Source organism: Leguminivora glycinivorella, chromosome 6 (genome assembly GCF_023078275.1).
Source record: "Leguminivora glycinivorella isolate SPB_JAAS2020 chromosome 6, LegGlyc_1.1, whole genome shotgun sequence".
Taxonomy (NCBI): Eukaryota; Metazoa; Arthropoda; class Insecta; order Lepidoptera; family Tortricidae; genus Leguminivora; species Leguminivora glycinivorella.
Window position 1 is genome coordinate 24,246,762 of NC_062976.1, and position 20,281 is coordinate 24,267,042.

General features: G+C 36.6%; 1 protein-coding gene across 17 annotated transcripts in view; it reads right to left on the reverse strand.

The window, feature by feature from the left end:
• LOC125226772 (patronin) overlaps positions 1–20,281 on the reverse strand; it is a 110,112-nt gene that overhangs the window by 60,888 nt on the left and 28,943 nt on the right. For all 17 annotated transcript variants that reach the window (XM_048130846.1, XM_048130844.1, XM_048130851.1 and 14 more), the window contains exon 2: positions 12,615–12,710. In XM_048130846.1, the coding sequence (XP_047986803.1) occupies positions 12,615–12,710 (96 nt within the window). The remainder of the gene's footprint in view (positions 1–12,614; positions 12,711–20,281) is intronic.

The window sequence follows — 20,281 nt, forward strand, 5'->3', positions numbered from 1 at the left end:
GGTAACAGGGATATTGGACGATAATTAGCTGGATCCGTTTTTAGCCCTTTTTTGTGGATGGGAATAATTCGGGCAATTTTGAATTGATCCGGAAATAACCCCTGTGAAAGGCAGTTGTTATACAAGTGTGCTAATGACTCCGCAAGAATATCCAGATTTTCTTTTATTATGGATAAAGGAATGTCATCGTATCCCACAGATTTCTTACTTTTCATATGTTTTACGATATTTCTAATTTCTTGGGCATTTGTTTCATTGAAGTGTATGTCATTATATTGTCTTTGGTTATTATTTACTAAAATATTTATTGCTAAGTTGGGGTTCAGGAATTGGCCCATGCTAGTGTTGCCTTTATCAAACACAGTAGAGAAAGTGTCTGCCACTTCGTGAGGATCGCTTATGATTCTATTGTCTATCTTAAGTAGCAGCTTTTGGCAGCCGATAGTTGGAAGCTTATTTCTATGTTTGTTTACAACTGACCAGATTGATTTAGATATATTTGCAGCGTTTTTTATTTCATGCGTGATGCTATTCCTCTTTGCTGCGTTTATAATTTTTCTATATAGGCATATGTACCTCTTCCTATAGTCAGCAATGGATTTGTCTAAACTATTTATGTTTCCACTAAGCAAGAACCTTTTCATCTTGCTCGAGACTCTGAGGCCCTTGGTTATCCAGATTAATTTGTTTACTTTCCTTAAGTTTGTTTTTTTCTTATATTTTTTAAAAGAACAAGTAAATGCCGTGTTAAAATTGTCAATAAATTGGTCTATTCCCAGTGCGCGCCAGTTTTGTTGCATTAGTTTAGTCTTAAACATAACATTGTTTTTTTCAGAGAGAGTTCGTCTTTCCCTGTACAAAATTTGTTCTTTCAGTGCGCTACCCGTACTTTCGACTTTTAGGCGGCACGAGATTCCTGCATGTCCGTCACCTAGTCCATTGTGATCGACTGCTGTTAAGGTGGCTCGCTTTCCATACAAAAAACATCTACCATTTATTTAGTCACCGCACACTACAACTAAATAAAAATATGCGCATACATCTACTATACATTATCCATCGTCGCAGTATTGAACGAAATACATTGTTTCATACAGAAATCATGGACAAATCCATGTGAATTTTTTATTAATTTTACGAAAATGTGTGTGCCAAATTTTGTGTACAGACACAGAGCCGTCATATTTCGCGCATTTTTAGTTGACATTGTCATCAGTGACACTTGGCTCTTGACAAGTAATTATTTAAAGATATTGGTTTACTTAACTCAAGCAGACTCAGAAATAATGACGCATTTTGTCAATAAAGATACATATCGTGTATTTCGACACTGCTAGTGTAAATCGAAATGGCGTCTCGGTCAAATGCATTGACTATGAAACAGGAGATCTCGAGTTCGATTCCGGGCTCTTTTTTAATAATTTGAACTTTTTTTGGATTTATTAAGTTTTATTTTTATTTTTTAATAGAATAAATATTCTATTAAAAAAGACTCTTACTATATTTCTTTCCTATTTTTTATTTTCATACAAAAATACATTACAATCTTTATTATGCCTTTGTTGATAAAATAAAATATTACACGTCAGGTCAGGTACATAGGTCATAGTGTGGCATAGTATTAGTAATGTGCTGACTTCCTTACATTTACTGAGCTAGTTGACCTATGTTATTGTTGTGTGAATGTTTTTCTTCAACAACTAAATAGTTATATATATGAATATGTATGTAGGTATGTGGGTAGCTTTTGCACATTGTAATTTTTCCTCAGAGACCACGAACGCTGTAGTGTTCGAAACGTCGGGATAAATTGTAAATTCATTATACACGATTTAATCCGTTTTCATAGTTTTTATTTCATGAGTAACTATCGCGGTAACTGAAGACAATATTAACTAAATGGTTACAGATAATAATTATCATCAATATAATCTGGTCCAGGCAGGCAATTATGGTCGCGCGATAAATGATAAAACATCTGGCCGTCCCTATAATCGCACTTACTAATAGTGCGACAGGGACGGCCTGATATTTTATCGTCTATCGCGCGACCATGCTTCCCGTGCTGTACTAGCTTTAGCCCGCGGCTTCGCTTGCGTTAGAAAGAGACAAAAGTAGCATATGTCACTCTCCATTCCTTCAACTATCTCCACTTAAAAAACATGTCAATCCGTCGCTCCGTTTGGCCATGAAAGACGGACAAACAAACAAACACAAATTATCTTTGGTGAAACAACGAATTCTTCCACTTCAGATTATAGAGTAACCAGCTTTTCTCATTTATAATAAACTAGCTTTTGACCGCGGCTTCGCTCGCGTAAGAAAGAGACAAAAAGTAGCCTATGTCACTCTCCATCCCTTCAACTAAATCCCCTTAAATAATCACGTCAATTCGTCGCTCCGGTTTTGCCGTGAAAGATGGACAAACAAACAGACACACACCCTTTCCCATTTGTAATATTAGTATGGATTTGACATTATTATTTATATTTAAATAATTATATATGTATAGCCCAATTTCGTCGATAACAGCGTGTTATGTAATGGCGTCGTTGGGGAACAATCGTCTGTCACGCCGTGAAGGTGCGTTCGATTCCCAGGATTATATAAACTTTTTGTATTTTTTTGGATATAAATTTCGTTTTTTTTATTGACTGAGCAAGAATGGAGAGCCGAAGGTATCAATTTTGTCTTAGAGAACATATTGATTTTTTTATTGTCATTTTGATTTTCTATTTATTAAGTTGAGATATAAAACACAACTTTTAATACCCTCGCTAAATATAATATTTTATCGAAATCACTCTTTAGATAAAAAAAGTCCACTTGAGTTTTTAAAGCATTACGTTACTCAGTTAACTATTGCATTTTCATTTACTAATTTAAGATTTCAAAAGCGATTTGAATACCCTTGCTCCATCAAAAATAAACAATTAGAAAAAAAAAATCATTCGGATCGTAGTTTAGAAACTAAAATTTATCTATACTTTTTGGATTTTTTTTTAAATATCAGATTAGGATAATTATCTTAGAAATTCTGAGTTCGACGAACAAAAAATAGTGTCACATAGTGTTGTGTTCCTGCCGGTGAGTAAGGCTGCCAGAGCTCAACGAGGGTGCGGGGTGCTGACGACGGGAGGACTTACGGAACTAATTTGTTCCGTCTATTGTCCTTTGAGTCGTCGGCAACCCAAACCCTCCTTTGAACTTGTACACTCCTTTTTGCTGTGCATACGCAGCAAAGGGGAGTGTACAAGTTTCTATGGGGCGGCAACGCGCAAGCGACACTCTTCGAGTTGCAGGCGTCCATAGGTTACGGTGACCGCTTTCCATCAGGCGGACCGTATGCTTGTTTGCCACCGACGTAGTATTAAAAAAAAAAAGAGAAAAAGTCCTGGATTCGAACCCAGTACTTCCATGCAAATCATGCGATGGCATGTATTTACCGCAAGGCTATTTAAACAAGCTGTCGCCGCGTGAAATTATCGACTAGAAGGAATACAAAAACACTGTTTGTATGTGTGAGTGGTACTTAAAAATAGTGTAAAATAGTAAATTTATTTACATTAAGGGGATTAACGTTACAATGAGAAGTTGAATGTTTGTTGTAATACGTCAATTTTAATATTAAATGTTCGCGAAGCATAATTGAAAGTATATAAATGCCTGTACGACTCCACAAAAAAAATAAGACTGGTAATTTGCAGATTAACGCCATCTAACGCAGCCTGAGCTTCGGGTAACCTAGGCGAGCCACCTTAAGACCACGCAGTCCCTCGGCAGGTTGGTCAGTATGTTATCTAAACAGGAAAAAGTCGAATCTCGTTTGAAGGTAGGTACATTGATAAGGTGCCTGTTAAATTTTTTACAAATAGAATATAAAATATTAGATGGTGGATATTTAGTATCGAAATAGAATATAAAATATTAGATGGTGGATATTTTCTGCAACACACAAGACTATTATAAACTGGTGAAACAGACAGGAGAGGTGTTAAAGGAACTAAATAATATTACCAACGTTATTATCGTGTGTCCGACATACATATGTGGTGCTCTGTTGTTTAATGCTAGGGTTGACACTTTTAACACTTTTTTGTATAATGACATCATGAAGTACCAATACTCAACTTTTTTCGATCCTAACTTAAATCTTACCTATGAAATGTTCTCTTCATGGAATGGCAAACTCAAAAATAGTGGTATGAGAAATATTATTGTTTTTTCACCAAAACCTCTGTGGCGTTAGCAATAAAACACATGAGCTGGAGCTGTATCTTGAGGGAACTGATGTAGAGTATGATTTCATCGGCATTACTGAACACTTTCTCAACAAAGCTACAGCTCCTCTATTTAATTTACATAATTATGATTTAATGTGCTATAATACCAGACCAAATAAAATAAGAGGTGGTAGTTTAATTGTTGGAAAAATGAATAAACTAGTCGAAGACCTGGTAATATGTAAGAAACTATATAAATGTGAAAGTTTTGAACTATGTGGTATTAAAGATATGTCAACGAATATATGTATATGTTGTTGTTATAGGAACCCGGTAGATAAAAATTTCGACACGTTTATGGATCGATTAGAGAAATTTTTGGAGCACTTTTTTGACAAAAAATGTTTGTTGGTCGGAGACTTTAATATCAATATTCTGAATGATACAAATAAGGCTACTGAATTTCTCTCACTAATTAAGCGATTTATAGAGGTAGGTTGGCCTATTTTTTACTAAGTGTTAGTATATAAATATTATATGTTAAATGAATATATTCACTGTTTTTGTTGGTAGTTTGTGAGAACTGAGTGAGCACATGTTAATGGCTGTATCTTTTGATTTATCTTTTTACAAATTCAGAGATTCGTTTTACAATTGTTTTAGAACTTTTACTAAATGATCAGCATATTTTTTTTTATTTTCGGAAGGTGCTCACTCAATCCACACACACACAACCAAATTTACTAGAAGGTACACATATACCTGATGACGTGATGACTCTTGATAAGCATACCAACTTCTATGCATTAGGGAACTGGGTCAGAAACAGCACAAGTATTTACAACTATGTCAGTTAATTCTACGATAAGAGTTTTGAATGATTCACGGTTATTTTCATTAGACTTATATTGACCGGGATATAGACCGTGATTACCTTTTTGATTTTTGTCGAGCGTCGAAATATCGGGAGCTCGACAAAAATCAAAAAGGTAATCACGGTCTATATCCCGGTCAATATAAGTCTAATTCTACGATAGTTGCAAAAACTTTTAGAACTTGCTCGCTTCCGTGATATGATGATACCAAATACCAATATTGGAGAAGCTAGAGGTCGCAAAATCCTTGCGCGTATTTGTTAAACTTTGTCTACGGATGGAACTTCCCAGAATCAAAAGCGCGAGTTGTTTAGACAGCAAAAAAAAAGGTCAGCATCAGCATCAACCGATATCTGGGGGGTTACCATGAAGTGCTAAAGCGGTTCAGTTTAGGTTGAGTGAGAGAGAGGGACGGTGTGTAACTGCTATAGTTGTTCCCGTTCTCTCGACCTAAACTGAACGTTTTTAGTACTTCACGGTAACCCCTCTTATTGCATCAAGCGCTTTTCACGGTCACGAGTGCATGTACGCTACCGGTTCCGAAGATGCATGCGGCGACCTTCAGGTCGTGCGATAACGGTGCGATCTCAAAACGAGATCGAGACGAAAGCACTCGCGAGTTTCCGCTACGCAGGGGAGCGTCACGATTTTGATCGTACAACGTGTTCCTGAGTATTTTGTTAACATGAGATGATCTAGTTCTCATTTCGTAATATCTAAATCTATGATAAATTGGTAATGTCAATGTGGGTAAGGTACGTAACTAGGGTTTGAGATCCGGATATCCGGATATCCGAATTATCCGGATATCCGTTGAATTTCAGATCCGGATCCGAGATCTCATAGGATCCGGATAAAACGGATAATACGGATCCGTGAAATATGGGTATCCACGCCAGAAAGAATTTTCGAATGAAATTGATGAATTATTTCCTGTATTTTGTCGCCTAAAATGTTTATTCACATTTATTTAATTCAAAATTAAATACTCCAGAATATCAAGCTAGGTTAGGTTTGGTACATTACGCCATGCGATGAATCCATAAAACTATATGTTAACAAACTAAATAAAATGAACAGTAAATCATTGTTTTTAAAACTGCTTTCGTTTCTAACTGGATGCATCCCGCAGGAATAACGATAAATTATTAATTTTTTATAAAGCAGAAACGATTGCCATGGATGTTCTTAAGCTTAATGATGAATTAGAGATCATGGAAGTAATTAATATAATTATATACGTAATTATTTTAATTATAAGCTCAATCCAGATCCATTTTTTTTTTTGTATTTAATAAGATGGGAGGCAAACTAGCAGACAGGTCGCCTGATGGTAAGCTATCACTCCCGCCTATGGACACCCAAAACACCAGAAGGATTGGAGGCGCGCTGCCAGCCTTAGAGCTTCACTGAAAAGCGACAGGCAAATATCAAATGACATTTTGCACATAAGTTCAGAAAAACAATCGATAACTAAATATGTGTAACATATTTTACACGTCTAATACGTGTAATGCAATAAAATTATATCATTTTACCTTTTTTCCTACATTTGCAATTTCGCATGGATGTATTTATTGGCTGTGGTTACGGATAGACGCCTCAGTAAAACAGAGGTATTAGTGAACACTAAATTACCCTGCATTAGCTTATGTATGTTAAACAAAAATATTGGCCTACTGTTTAATGTTATATGCTGTACTGTACAATGGGAGTGATATTAATTGTGTTCGCTTAACTTCAAACTCGGGTAAATTCATTCTGCTTTTTTTGTATAATTATCCTTAAAACCGAATTTACGATTTACGCGAGTTTGAAGTTAAACGACACAATTGTATGTTAAAAGTTCGTCTAAAAAGTTAATGAAGCAATAATAGACTATATTTATGTCGTTTTGTGAGTTTAAATTATTTTATTTCGGTAACAGCAGCTTTGATTTGACGAAACTCCTGTAAAAAGTGACCTTTTCAACACGGATCCGTTTTATCCGAAATATCCGGATATCCGGATCCGGCAAATCTTAAGATCCGAAATATCCGGATCCGAAAAATCGGCGGATCTTGCAAACCCTATACGTAACCTTCTAACAATTCTAACATACGGACAACTAAGGCTAGTCCTTGAAGATCTAAATAGTAAAAGTTTACTGGCTTTCGAGATAGTTAAACTCTTTTTTACAAAGAGTTCATGATCTTTGTTCGGGAAACTGTTTTAGGACAAGAACTCTCCATTTTACAGTATTTTACGGTATAAATTAATCTTAGGAAAATTACAATATATGTATATGAATACAAAACTTAACGACCCGCGAATAGATGTGCAGTAGCTACTGTGAGATTTACATCTACTCGTACATATGTGAGAATGAGAACTAAGGAGGGTTTACTTTACGTGCTACAGAAAATGTAATAAGCTCTAGCTTACGCTAACAGTCAGGTTGTAAATTGTTCTCATGTGCGCAGATTTAGTCATGATTTAGTCAATCCAAAACAGCTGTTTTTCAAACCAATTCAAACTAGTATGACTTGGAATGAGCTAAATAAAAACTCTATGAACCATAAATAACGTCGTCATAAAATCGCACGTGTGTAGAATTTGCAATAGCCGGCGCATTTTACCAAAACATCCGAATCTGACCATCTCGATAATTTGCTTCTTATGACTCACCCTAGCTTATTAGAACACAAAGTGCTCAATTTACAACTAAATTGCATTGACAACACCAATATTGCCATTAACTACCACATTATTAATGTTTCCATAAGTTCTTAATACGGCCTACAATTAAAATTGGATGTCATCACACAGGCCGAGCAAAAACTAGTTTCGCACATCTGTTAGCTAGCCAGTTTTAACGACAAACTGTGCCTTAGTTCAAAGCGAAAAGGTCCCAACGAAAGTTCCCAGGGTCGGCACGAAAGTGCACATAAACTTGCGGTTTCACATGTTTACAGATTGGCTATGAACGCTAAAGCAATATCTGATAGTATCTACAGTAGTGTCTGTAGATAACCATTTATAAAGCCTATAAAAACTATTCATAAAGCCTGGGATATCGAAGGAATTAATATGCGGTATTAAAAATTAAGAATGTAGTTCTATTGGAGAGTTAAAAATAGGAATGTAAACATGATTGAAATCTTTAAAAGGGTACTCACGTTAAAAGCTATCGGCCATTTCAACTAATTGTACGGTTGCATTGAAAGAAGCACAGTTCTGTTGAGATAGTTATAAAGGTTCAATCGGTATCAATATTGAATCGGAATCCAATAATTTTGGAGTTTTGTGCCAAAGTAAGCGGCAGATGAGTCATAATAAGGACCGAAACAAAGTAAGTATCGTTGCAAAAGTTGACTCATTGTAAGATGTGATAGAACAAGTAGCCATTTGCTTAGTTGACTCACAAATTGATACCATGATTTGACCGGACAGGGGGCCGATTTTTGAATCTCACGGCGTTCGATTTCAGAAAATTGTCACCGAAATTGCCTACTATTTTCAGTGACAATTTTCTGAATTCGAACGCCGTGAGATTCAAAAATCGGCTTCCCAGGTAACAAAATAATTACATATAATACTAGGAATCCGTTACGAGCTAAAAATAATTCAGAAAACATATTTTCGAATGCGACAAAAACAGCTGAGTCACCGGTCAACGGTGAAAAGAACAAAAGATCACCAGTTTCCCGATGGCGGAAATGGCTGACTATTTTTACGGAACACGGATAACATTGCTCTTTATCCTAAACGGAACATCATAAAAGCACCCTTGTAACGATAAGCGTAAGATTTCAATATTCAAAATTGTTGGAGCAAAGTTGAATTGGTTTAGTCTCAACAAACTTGCATTCGTTAGAGGTTATTTCCATCGTGAAAAACGGTTCGGGACGTTGTTAAAGCAGAACTGCAGGTTAGAATTTCAAAGGGACACGTTCAGTTCATATTTATGTTTGAGTAAATATGAAGTCGTCGGCGGGAGACAAGTGTGGGTGGCGGATTACAATAAATCGATGTTTGTTCGAGAGCCGAGCCGTTTACTGTTGCTTTGTCGGGCTGTGTAAGGCAGTGATTAGCAATTTACTTGATTGTAATCGTTTGTGTGCAGTAAATCGTTCAATTGCTTTTAAGATTTACAATGTCTCTTCAACAATAGCAACACTAGTGTATTAACCCCGCTAGGTCGAAGCGTCTCACGACCTTTTGCAAGGGTTCAAGTTTCATGCGCAGACCTATGTAGAAAAATCCGATAAATGTTACCGCACGTAAGCGCCCTACATTTTATTAATTTGCACCGTATTTCACGCCCAAACGGACTTCGCCCGTCCAAGTGAGGTGGGAATTCGCATTAGGGTAGATAAGATCTACCAAAACCCTGTATAGTGTAAACCGTTATTATTTCGTCAAAGTATAAGTTTCATGAAACTGTTGCAGCCCCGCAAACGGAATACTTGAATCCGAAATAACTTGTCTGGAACTGAGAAATTAGCTCTAAACATTAGCGTCTGTTACATCGAATTGTCTGTCTGCGAATCCTTTGGCTCTTCCAGGGAATTCAACCCTCGCAGATATTTCCGAACCTCCCTTGAACCCGTTCGCAATAACAATTGTTAATGGACATCCGGCGAGAGATAATGAGACTTCTTAGTATTCTAAACTCGTCCTAATTCGCAAAACAAACATGAGAAAAGTTTGTCGTCAGGAGTTTCGGATGCCACTAACACGGACTAAGCCTGCTAACTTATTAACGTTCATTGAAAAGGAAAGGAACACACCATGTAGATAATTCGAAAGCTCTCACGTCTATAATTTGGTTAACACACACGAAAGGTCCACTAATCATCGGAATGGCCCATTTAGCAAGGCACTCCCAGCCAGTGAGCATGCACATCCATACTGAGGCTCGCGTGCCGCTCGCTACCAACTCCATGATGTTACGATCAATATCATGCTTTACCTTACTTTCTTGGCAAAAATAACCGTACACAAGGTCGGCATTTGGAACGAAATCGTTGTGTACGAGTGAGACTAGTTGAATACTGCAGAACGTACCCTAAAATCTGTTCCTTTTCCGGTCTACGAAGCTGCTTTTGTATATCAACCACCTGTCTTTTGTTTGCAGAGACCGGTAATGTAATAATAGGTCTCAGAATTGACCGTGCATAAAGATAAGACGGCCACTTGGAAACAGTTAACGGATGCATATTTATAAACAATTTGTAAAAAAGCTGGTTGCAAGAAAAACTTGTGAATCAAGCAATGCAGATTTAAACACTTCATACATAAACACAGATGGAATCAAAATAAAAACAAAACAAGCACATTGATGTCTTCAAGCTAACCTTTGAGCAACTGCGAAGCACCTTAACTTTGTAACCTTTGACATCAAAACACGAAATTGTAGAACAATAAACATAAGCCAAAGTCCTAGAACGTAGAAAACAACTCTAAACCACAACACAAACTTGTCAGTTATCAAAGCATTTCAAGAATCCCATCTGTTTGCGACTAGTAAATATTTCCCAGTAATCTTTTTATCTACAGAAATCACTTTATAACACAGTTGAACAAACGAAGTGGTCGAGATAAGGAAACTTGTTACTTAACCTGATAGTCTTGTAACGTAAATAAATAACGAGGAACGGCGGGAGCAGTGAGAAATAGATTAGGTAGCTTTTGGGGGCCAAAGATACGTATACATCATGTAATTCACGAAGACGCGTCTTGGTTCATCAGCAATTCCCGAAAAGTTTGTACATTTGGATCACGTCTCGGATTTTGATAAAAATTGGTAGGCTGATAGAGAGTCCATGATGCTGAGCAAGATCCACTAGGTTTCCCAAAATCTCCCAGGTAGTTTGTATAAAACTTTCCTTTTTTTGTTACCGATGTATAGATATTTAGGTAACAAAAAAGGAAGGTTTCATACAAACTACCTGGGACATTTCGGGAAACCTAGTGGATCTTGCTCAGCATCATGGACACTGTGAGCATGGACACGGTGTATACCTTACGTTGCGAAACTAACCCAGCTACGCAGTACGAAGTCATTTCATTCGTACAAGAACTGAAATAAATTATTTATTGCGTTAATGAAAGGCCAGGTAGCAATTACTGTTTTAATGATAAACAATGAAATGAAAATTGATTGAAAAAGTCTAAGGGCTTCATTTAGGTCAGTCAAAGTAATAAGACAGGACAGAAAAGACCGGCGAAAATCGAAGCATTTATCTGTCTCTCTAATGACGTCTTTGTTGGAATAAAAGAGAAAAATCACCGCAATAGACGAACTTGAATTTTTACGATAGGCCTGTAGTTTATTTCTATATAACTTATTTAAAACAAGAACAATCAATTGTCAAATAACTCTAAACAAAGTGGCCGTATCAAATCGAGCCGCGGTTCTCCTTACGCAAATAAATAAGGCTAAACAATAGCAGTGAAAAGCAAACGTGAGAAGCGAAGGCATTGACGACTTTTGTTGGGGGTCAACGACCTGTTATCTAAGCTGGAGTATCTGTACCGTGATTCAGTGAAACTTTAACTGTCTTCGGTCCACGACCGCATGTTTGGAAAGAGGGCTGTGATGATGTAATTAGGGATAAGAGCATACGTTTCAAATTAACGTTTAATGTATGCTTAGCGCTGAGTGTAATAAATTCAAATTGTTTTATTTAGATAAGTCTTTATCTAAATAAGCTAACAAGTTTCGTACACTACACTATTATGCATAATGCGAACTTGTACGTTAACCTGTTAAAAGTAGGTACTTCGACACAAAATTTTAACACACTTTTACACCTTATGACTAATGAATTTTTGATAGTAGACAAGCTTAAGAATCAAGCTTTCTTTCGCAAAAAGGTACCTACCCTATGTTTGAGTTATATGCATTTTAACATTTAAACTTACAACACACAAGTTACGCATCATTTGTTCCTTTTAGGGTTGTAAAAGGAACAGATCATTTCATCTTGTAGCATCCTGATGTAGAAGAAAGACTGATATTTCGCAGAAACATTAAATACAGGTTTGGTGTTCAACCAGCCTATAATGTAAGGCAACGGTACAACTTGATAGACAAGAAGTGCTGAGATTGCCGAGGCGTGTGGGTGGAAGGTCCTGCCCTTAGGCGGTCTATGATGTGGTAAATACCCTTAAGGAACTTGTAATTTCTTGAAATAGCAAAATAGGTAACTCATTTTGTACCTACACTGTACAGTTGTATCTACATGCAAGCAATCTGTCTAAAGCATCTTGAGGAATATCTGCAGCTCAAATATTTTCTGTCTTAGAGCCATCTCTCATTGGGACGTGTCTGCCTGAATGCACACGCCACAGTGTGAATTTTTCGCTGTCATTGCGTCTACATAAAGTTTTTCTTCCTTATTTCGCATCGATAGATGTGGAGAGACCTAACCCCTCCATACATTTCGTTGGTGACCAGCTGACCAATGACTAGTTGCGCCGCCGTAATGTCCCAATAAGATATAGCTTTAAATATGTTTAAGATGTTTACCTCATGGTCCCTGTAAAAGGGCTCCTGCAGGTTATCCGGGACCCTGTTGTTGAACGCCTTCGAGAGCAGCCATTTGATCGATGCGCGCTGCTTCGACTGTAACAAAATAATATTACATTAGTTAATACTTTTACAACTTCAGTGAAACCACATAGTGAAGACAATAAATATGTACAAAACAATGAAAATTACTGCAAAAACAGGAAAAAAATAGGTATATAACTTCAAATGAGGCCATCCATATAGAAGGATCTTTCTACACCTAGAGGCCCTGGAGAATATGGATTCTTTCTACATGGAGCGAAATATTGGCGGTGTTGCAAAAATATGAGATAAGAAAGGATCGGCTCCATTGCGCTCACTTTTTCTATAAGAACTTCAGGGTGTCTTGATATCGGCAAGCAGTCGAGGATCCAGTTCTTGAACGAATCTACACAGTCCATGGATGGTCTTGCGTCTACTTTATGGGCATTACTGTCACACTGAACCATTCAAACTGTCGTAGCACGATAATTGTCAACGTTATGGCAACGTCCGCTTATTGTGAACGCATTAAACGGCAACTGACCGGGCCTTGTGCTCATTTGCGGATAGGACCCACTTGTATCGCAATCTATATCAATTTATTAATTACCGATTTGGCTTGTCTATTGATGAAGTAGCATTAGGGAAATAAGTATGCTGTTGTGTAACGTATTTGCATATTTGTGGAAAAAGCAGCATAAATGTCAGTTAGTTGCATCTAAAAAGCACATCTTAACTGCTCCGCTTAGCTTTATTAGAGACAGTTTTCAGCTGCCACGCGTATCTTTTAAAAATCCTAAAAATTAAAAAAATCCTAAGTATCCTAACAGTTTTCAGCTGCCACGCGTATCTTTTAAAAATCCTAAAAATTAAAAAAATCCTAAGTATCTTAACAGTGTGTGTTAGGATACTTAGGATTTTTTAATTTTTAGGATTTTTAAAAGATACGCGTGGCAGCTGAAAACTGTCTCTAATAAAGCTAAGCGGAGCAGTTAAGATGTGCTTTTTAGATGCAACTAACTGACATTTATGCTGCTTTTTCCACAAAAATTTAGGATTTACGTGTATGAAAGCATTGATTTGTAAAATACACCGTGTTTCACTTAACACTAAAAACCTGAAAACTGTTTGTTCAGAATCGAGAGTAGAATCGATTGAGCTATATCTTGATGGGGGTAATATTTTTTGTTTTAATTTGTATTATTAGTTATTGTTTACGTGCCCATTCTACAAATTCGTAATACAACATTGTGCATATCATATTGTTAGAGGTTGTATACCTTTTTCAGTATTTAAGGGTATTAATACTGGCTGGTTACTTGGACGATTATTTTTTCCGCTACGAGATAGACGTTGTGCGTCAGTTTAATTTCAAAGTTTATCATAAGTCATAACAAATTGAACTCGTACCTAATTACAACCTTGTCATTTTGAATGTTAGGTTTAAATTTGCTTACTGCGTCACCTGTCCAATTTGAAGTTTACTGTGACACAGGTTAAAGTGCTTTACAGTGACATAGCTGTCTATTGGTAAACCTTATGTCGTTGCAGTAACATACACAATTAAACAGTTTGAAGGTTTATGATGGTAGCTAGCAATTATTTTATTGAGTGTAGAGTTAAAAGCCGAGTAGAGCTGCACAGAAAATTAAAAATTCAATTTAAAAAAATAATAATCATCAGATTAAAAAATGAACATTGTAGATACGTTTAAAAAAATAAAAATCAGTTGGGGTGTCTGAGGTTTTGAGTGATACCGGAAACACGGTGTATAAGTACTTACACAACACTTTCATCTAAAACACGAATGAAAGATATTTACCACGTATGAACAATGTGTTTTATACTGTTCATGATGGCCGTACTAAGTGTATTTAATCTACCAATTTAGTTCTTGCAGGTGGTCACGAGTTGCATTTGCAGGTAAGCTCCAAATATTTTTTGACCAGTATTGACCTGTATTACTTGTTGCGTGAATGAGGCAGTTTATCGAACGAATGCAACATTATCTTAAGAGTACGGTAGCTAGTGCTAATAGAGCAACGTAAACAAACCATTAACGAGCGATCGCTGTAAGGTCACCGGGTAGCGTAATGCATAGTCATTACCTCATCAGCATAAAGTGCATTTAGCAAGAATGTTTCTCAGGAATGCGTATTTATTGGTGGGCTGGATTAAATTAAACGCTCAATTGAATCTGTTGGAAACGAAACGACATTTACTACTTCTGTGTGAAAGTAGAAGTTTGTTGATATTTAGTAGATTGGTGCATGCACTACTACAGCAGATTTATGTCAGGCGGAAGATACTAGAAAACTTAGTAAGTCACTCGAGCAGAAATTTGGCAGTTTTTAAACATGCAGATTAGACGAATTGTTCTGCGAAGTCTAAATACATTCCTATCGTCACAAATTACTTTTACGACTTTAATCTTGGATGTACACTTTTCTCTAATCAATCATATATGCCAGAGATCGGAAAGATTGGAAAAAGAGGGGGGAGGCCTTTGCCCAGCAGTGGGACATAACAGGCTCCTAATAATAATAAGGGATCATCCACATATTACGTCACACCAAATTTCAGGTTTTTGGACCCCTCCCCCCTATGTCACGCTTTTTTGTATCCCTTTAACAGGGATTGTCACATTTAGTATGACCCCCCCCCCCTCCTTACACTGTGACGTAATATATTGATGACGCCTAATACTTATTCACTTTCCATAGTGAAGCGCATTGGTTTAATAAATCAGACTCCCTGTTGAAGAGACCTTGTGGCGAAATGTCGCCGACTGGCTTTAAGCCTTCCTCTGATCTAGCACACTTGGCACCCTGCCATTGGAACTGGATGTTAGTTAACAGTTATCACAACAACTATTGTCCCACTGTACTACTAACGTACGAGTATCATCTGAATCATCTCATTTATCAAACTGGAAGAAAACAAGGAGATTAAATGACAAACATTAAAGTTGTAGTTGTTAATCTTAAGCAAAAAAGCGGTGCTGTTGCATCTCGCCTGGAAGATGGCAATACTTATTTCCCTCTCTAATTAATACAGTTAAAAAAAGACAGGTATATTTTGCGAGCTTAGGTTAATCTTCGCGTTCTGCTTCGTTCATAACCTGACATAGTTACTTAGTGCGGAATTGGTGTTTCTAATGTATGCAGCTCATATACTTTAATGTTTATTCAATTTCCTTAACAGAAGCTAAGTTCAGTTTACCTTCTATCAATGCCAAGGTTCATTAAATCATCCTACACAACCGTGGGTTTTAATTACTAACCAATAAAACTGGTAATTTACACCAACCTGTTCAAGTGTTAAACTCGTTACTTTCATCTAGTGATCATGCGATCCAAGCTCTCAAGCTTGGCATGTTTACTGTGGAGTGGTGTAGACGGCAAAAAGGTCACTGAGTTACGGTAGTCTGTGCTAAATCGGAAAATAAGTGAGATTAAGTGAGTATTTGGTATCAGCTTATGTAGTGTAGTGTGACTAGTGTGTGGGGAGTAAAAGATAATGGTCATTAGTAAATTGACCTAACGATATTTTGTATAAGTATGAGATAAATTGAATTTAATGAGACCAATCAACAAAATTAATAAGGAATAATTTATAACATAAATATTTGTATTGCTTTTAGCAATAACGAGGCGGATCTAAGATACATTATCTCACTTTAAAATTTCGTAAAGGCCTTGGCAGCAAACGACTAAAAATGCACCATGTATCAGAATTTAATTAGGTAGGTAATACATACATCCGTCCGTCTTTCATGACAAAACGGAGCGACGAATTGACGTGATTTTTTAAGTGGAGATAGTTGAAGTGATGGAGAGTGACATAGGCTACATTTTGTCTCTTTCTAACGCGAGCGAAGTCGAAGGCAAAATCTAGTAAAATATAAGTACGCTCAAGAAACGCGGCAAAAGCTACAACGTATACCAAGATCATGATAAACCTGCAATATATAAGGTCCTAATTTATTAGTTGCAGATATTTTAACACATGATACTTTACATTAAAATAATTACTTTTAAATATAAATTAAGAAATCCTTTCATGTAACTTTTTTGATTTCATTTTCCTAACAAAAAAATTTATTATAATTTCGTCTAAAAAAATCATCATGTGCATTATCACATGTCACAATAACACTGTCTGTCATGTCAACAATTGTTTGTTGTAAATGTCGTAAAGGTTCGGCGGGAAAACTGCACATGGCATTAAAGTGGCCAGTTACAGTTAAGTGGTACGTAAAAGAGGTACTAGAATCTGTTCAATGAGTTTTCATTTGATAATCACATAAACAGGGTGTTTTTACGTAGCAAATTTGTTTTTCCGTTTTTTCCAAAAAAACATCGTAAAAGCTATAATGTTTCACGGTTTAATATACTCCAGAGACCGAGTACTATCAGCTGTAAAAATATCTGCATCTAATAAATTAGGACCTTATATGTATGTACGTTACTCTTTGAAAACTGCAAAAATATGTGACATGCTCTACAAATAAGACATTGTCAAATTTTTTTGCAGACTTTCTTAAGGAACATATTATTTCGTGTGACTGTTTCAGTATTACAGTATACTATTGTACACTGTTATAATAGTGGTTGAGTTTACCTAGGTTTTAATTTTACAACAAACGTTTAAAAAATCCCAAGACCAAGTAAAGCAAAGTGACAAAACCGCAAGATAAAACGGAGTTGATCAGCACGAAAAATCCCCACGACGTTCCCTCGGTCCTAAATTCCTAATAAAGGCCAATCCATAACACCCGTAAAGCCGATTTGTAAACAGAGACAAGATAGACTGTGGAAAACAACAATATCAATAACGTCTGCTTTACTACACAAGGGAAAAGGATCACTGTACATGTGGACGAAGTGTAAATTTTCTTTGGGGAGCTCATAGTCATGTACTGGCTAACAGATATGCGAAATGTCTAGATTTGAAGCTGAGCTTAATTCATGTGGATATAAACGAATTCATTTAAATCCTCGCTTAATGCATTTTGCATGTCAACACTTTAATTATTTTCATTAAGTAGCGAACTATGAAGATAGACAATTTGTTAAAACTTAATATGACAAAGCAGCAGTTTGTTTTGATTGGGAAGAGCCAGGGCCGTCATAACGCCGAAAGGTCGGGCGCGTGCCGATGCATACCGCGGTTTAAAAATAGGCCGGAGACACTCCCGAATAGGAAGCTATTCGCTCCCGATCAGACGCCATCGCCATCAAAGTGCCCTTTGATTTTAAGGAGCGCTGTAAACTATGACTAACATGTGAAGATTGGTTCAGATCTTTAGACGTGACACTTTCAGACCGGAGATGGTACGGCACATCCATCTTTTGGTAGTATTTTTCTGTAGTCCTAGCACAGGAACCAGGACGATCTCACACCTGCCCGATGGATAAACCGCCTTTTCTGGCGACGCCACGGAGAAACTCCCGAATTCACTCCCGAGCCATTCGCGTTCGATCAGTCGCCATCGCCAAAGGGCATTGAGTTTCATGGATCGCTGTAAACTATGACGATTAATTTTTATTCGAAATCTCTTCGAAATGGTTCATTTCTTTTTTATGTTTTTATTATTGTTGATGAAATTAATATTGTATTTTTTTTTGACATTGGATTTTTCCTAGAAATATTCTAGACATGTATTTTTATATATTACATATAATTATATATTTTTGTTTAACGATTATTTTTATATGAAACCGTATATTCTAGACTCAATATTATTATGAACAATAATTACAACAATAGCTCTGATAATCTGATAATAAGGTTAGATTAAGATCATAATATATATATGTAACGAACTAATCATAAGAGCTTGTAATGTTTGAGCTTGTTTTTTGAGTTTGAGTTTGAACATATTGTGGAAAGTGTCTTGAAAACACTTTTAAATCGGAGATGGCGCATTTTTGGTTTGAGTTTCTTCAAGTCATATTTAACAGTAGCTGTCCAAAATGGCTAAATTTCCACTTTTTCAATATATAGGAGGCTATCTAGTAGATTCATCACCTGATGGGAAATTATTACCGTCGCTCATGGAACTCACTAAAACAGAGGAGTACGCTCTTTTCGTAAAGGAAGTTGGATCTGATAGGTCGGCGTTTTCGAATTATAAGTTCAGTCCGCTACCGAAACGGATCTAACCAAGGCAAAGCCTATGAATATAAGAAGCTACGACTATAACCGTGGAAAGTTGAAACTGCAGTTCTGAACCGCATGATTGCTGATCAATTATTGATTGATCTCACGGATTGTCTATTGTAGTCGTATAAGACTGGAGCTTTGAATATCATAAGATCATAAGCAATGGGCAAAACATTACGATTCTGATATCCATAACATGTTTAGTTGCAATAATTGAAACAATACTGACGGAATAAACATAATAAAGCAGCATGTCGCGTGCAATAACGACATCTTCTAGTGATTCTGTTGTAATGTCACTTTCTTCAAAAGATTCTCTTTGTTACAGGAGGAATATTTTCCACCGAGGATGTTTTTTAATGAAAAGGAACTTTGTGTTATAAAAAATGCCGCGTACTTCTGCTAACGTACTCTTCAATGGCATAACTGTGCGGTCAGTGCATTGGAAAAAATACGCATAATTGCATACGATATGCATTCTTCAAATTAAAAACGTCAGACGCTTCTGCATTCCTAGTTTTTTAAAACATAAACTGCGTCATTTGCATTTTATTTTATATTAAATCATGGTTTCGCCCGTAAGTTACTTTCATGCATATAATATACGGCAAGTAGAGCAGGCAGGCCACTCTCTACAGTCTCTACACTGAATTGGTACTGGTTAATTGCAGCAATTAGCATCGCCGAACGCTTCACTCTCTCCTGAGGTCTTCATTACTATAGTCTGCCGGCCATCCGTGTCGATAGCTAAAAACGTCATTAGCATGATGTAAATTAGCCTGCTGGATTATGAGAATAAGTGAATGATAGCAACGCAACTACACATAATGCTGATAACAAGTAACATGCTTGTCAATCCCATACAGTACACTCGCAATGCATAACTTTGGTAAATAAAAAATGCTTCAATAATCTTAAAGGTCAGTTCGTAAAAGACCGCCTACATGCTCATCTTTCGACGCTTCTCTCACGTTTTGCGGTTATAATTTGTCTTCAACTTGCAGGTCTGCAAGGAGCGAAACTTTTCTCGTTACTATGTCTGAGCGAACTATTACCAACCCACAAATCCGAGAATTACTGATGGCCAATGACTATCTACTCACCTAAAACGTATTAGCTGGTCTTCCTCACATTGACCTTTCAGTAAAAGACTCACGACCACGATTACAAGCGGAAGGAACACTTCCTGTGTATCTACAAGTCAATCAATCAAATGGTATAAGGTATAAATAACTGGCGCTAGCAGCCCTTAAAAGGTCGTGCCAATGTTATAGGTAATGCTGAGTTCTGCACTATATGTATAGCCGTAAATCTTGATACAAAGGCAATGCGGATAAACCAAACAGACAAGTTTAACCGTGCTTATGATATGTTATATAAACATTTTAGCATCGCTGGCTTGTTAGATAGGTGTGTTTACACTTACTATTACGAGTAAAAACACCTTATTAGTTTAGCTACAAAAACGAGATGTA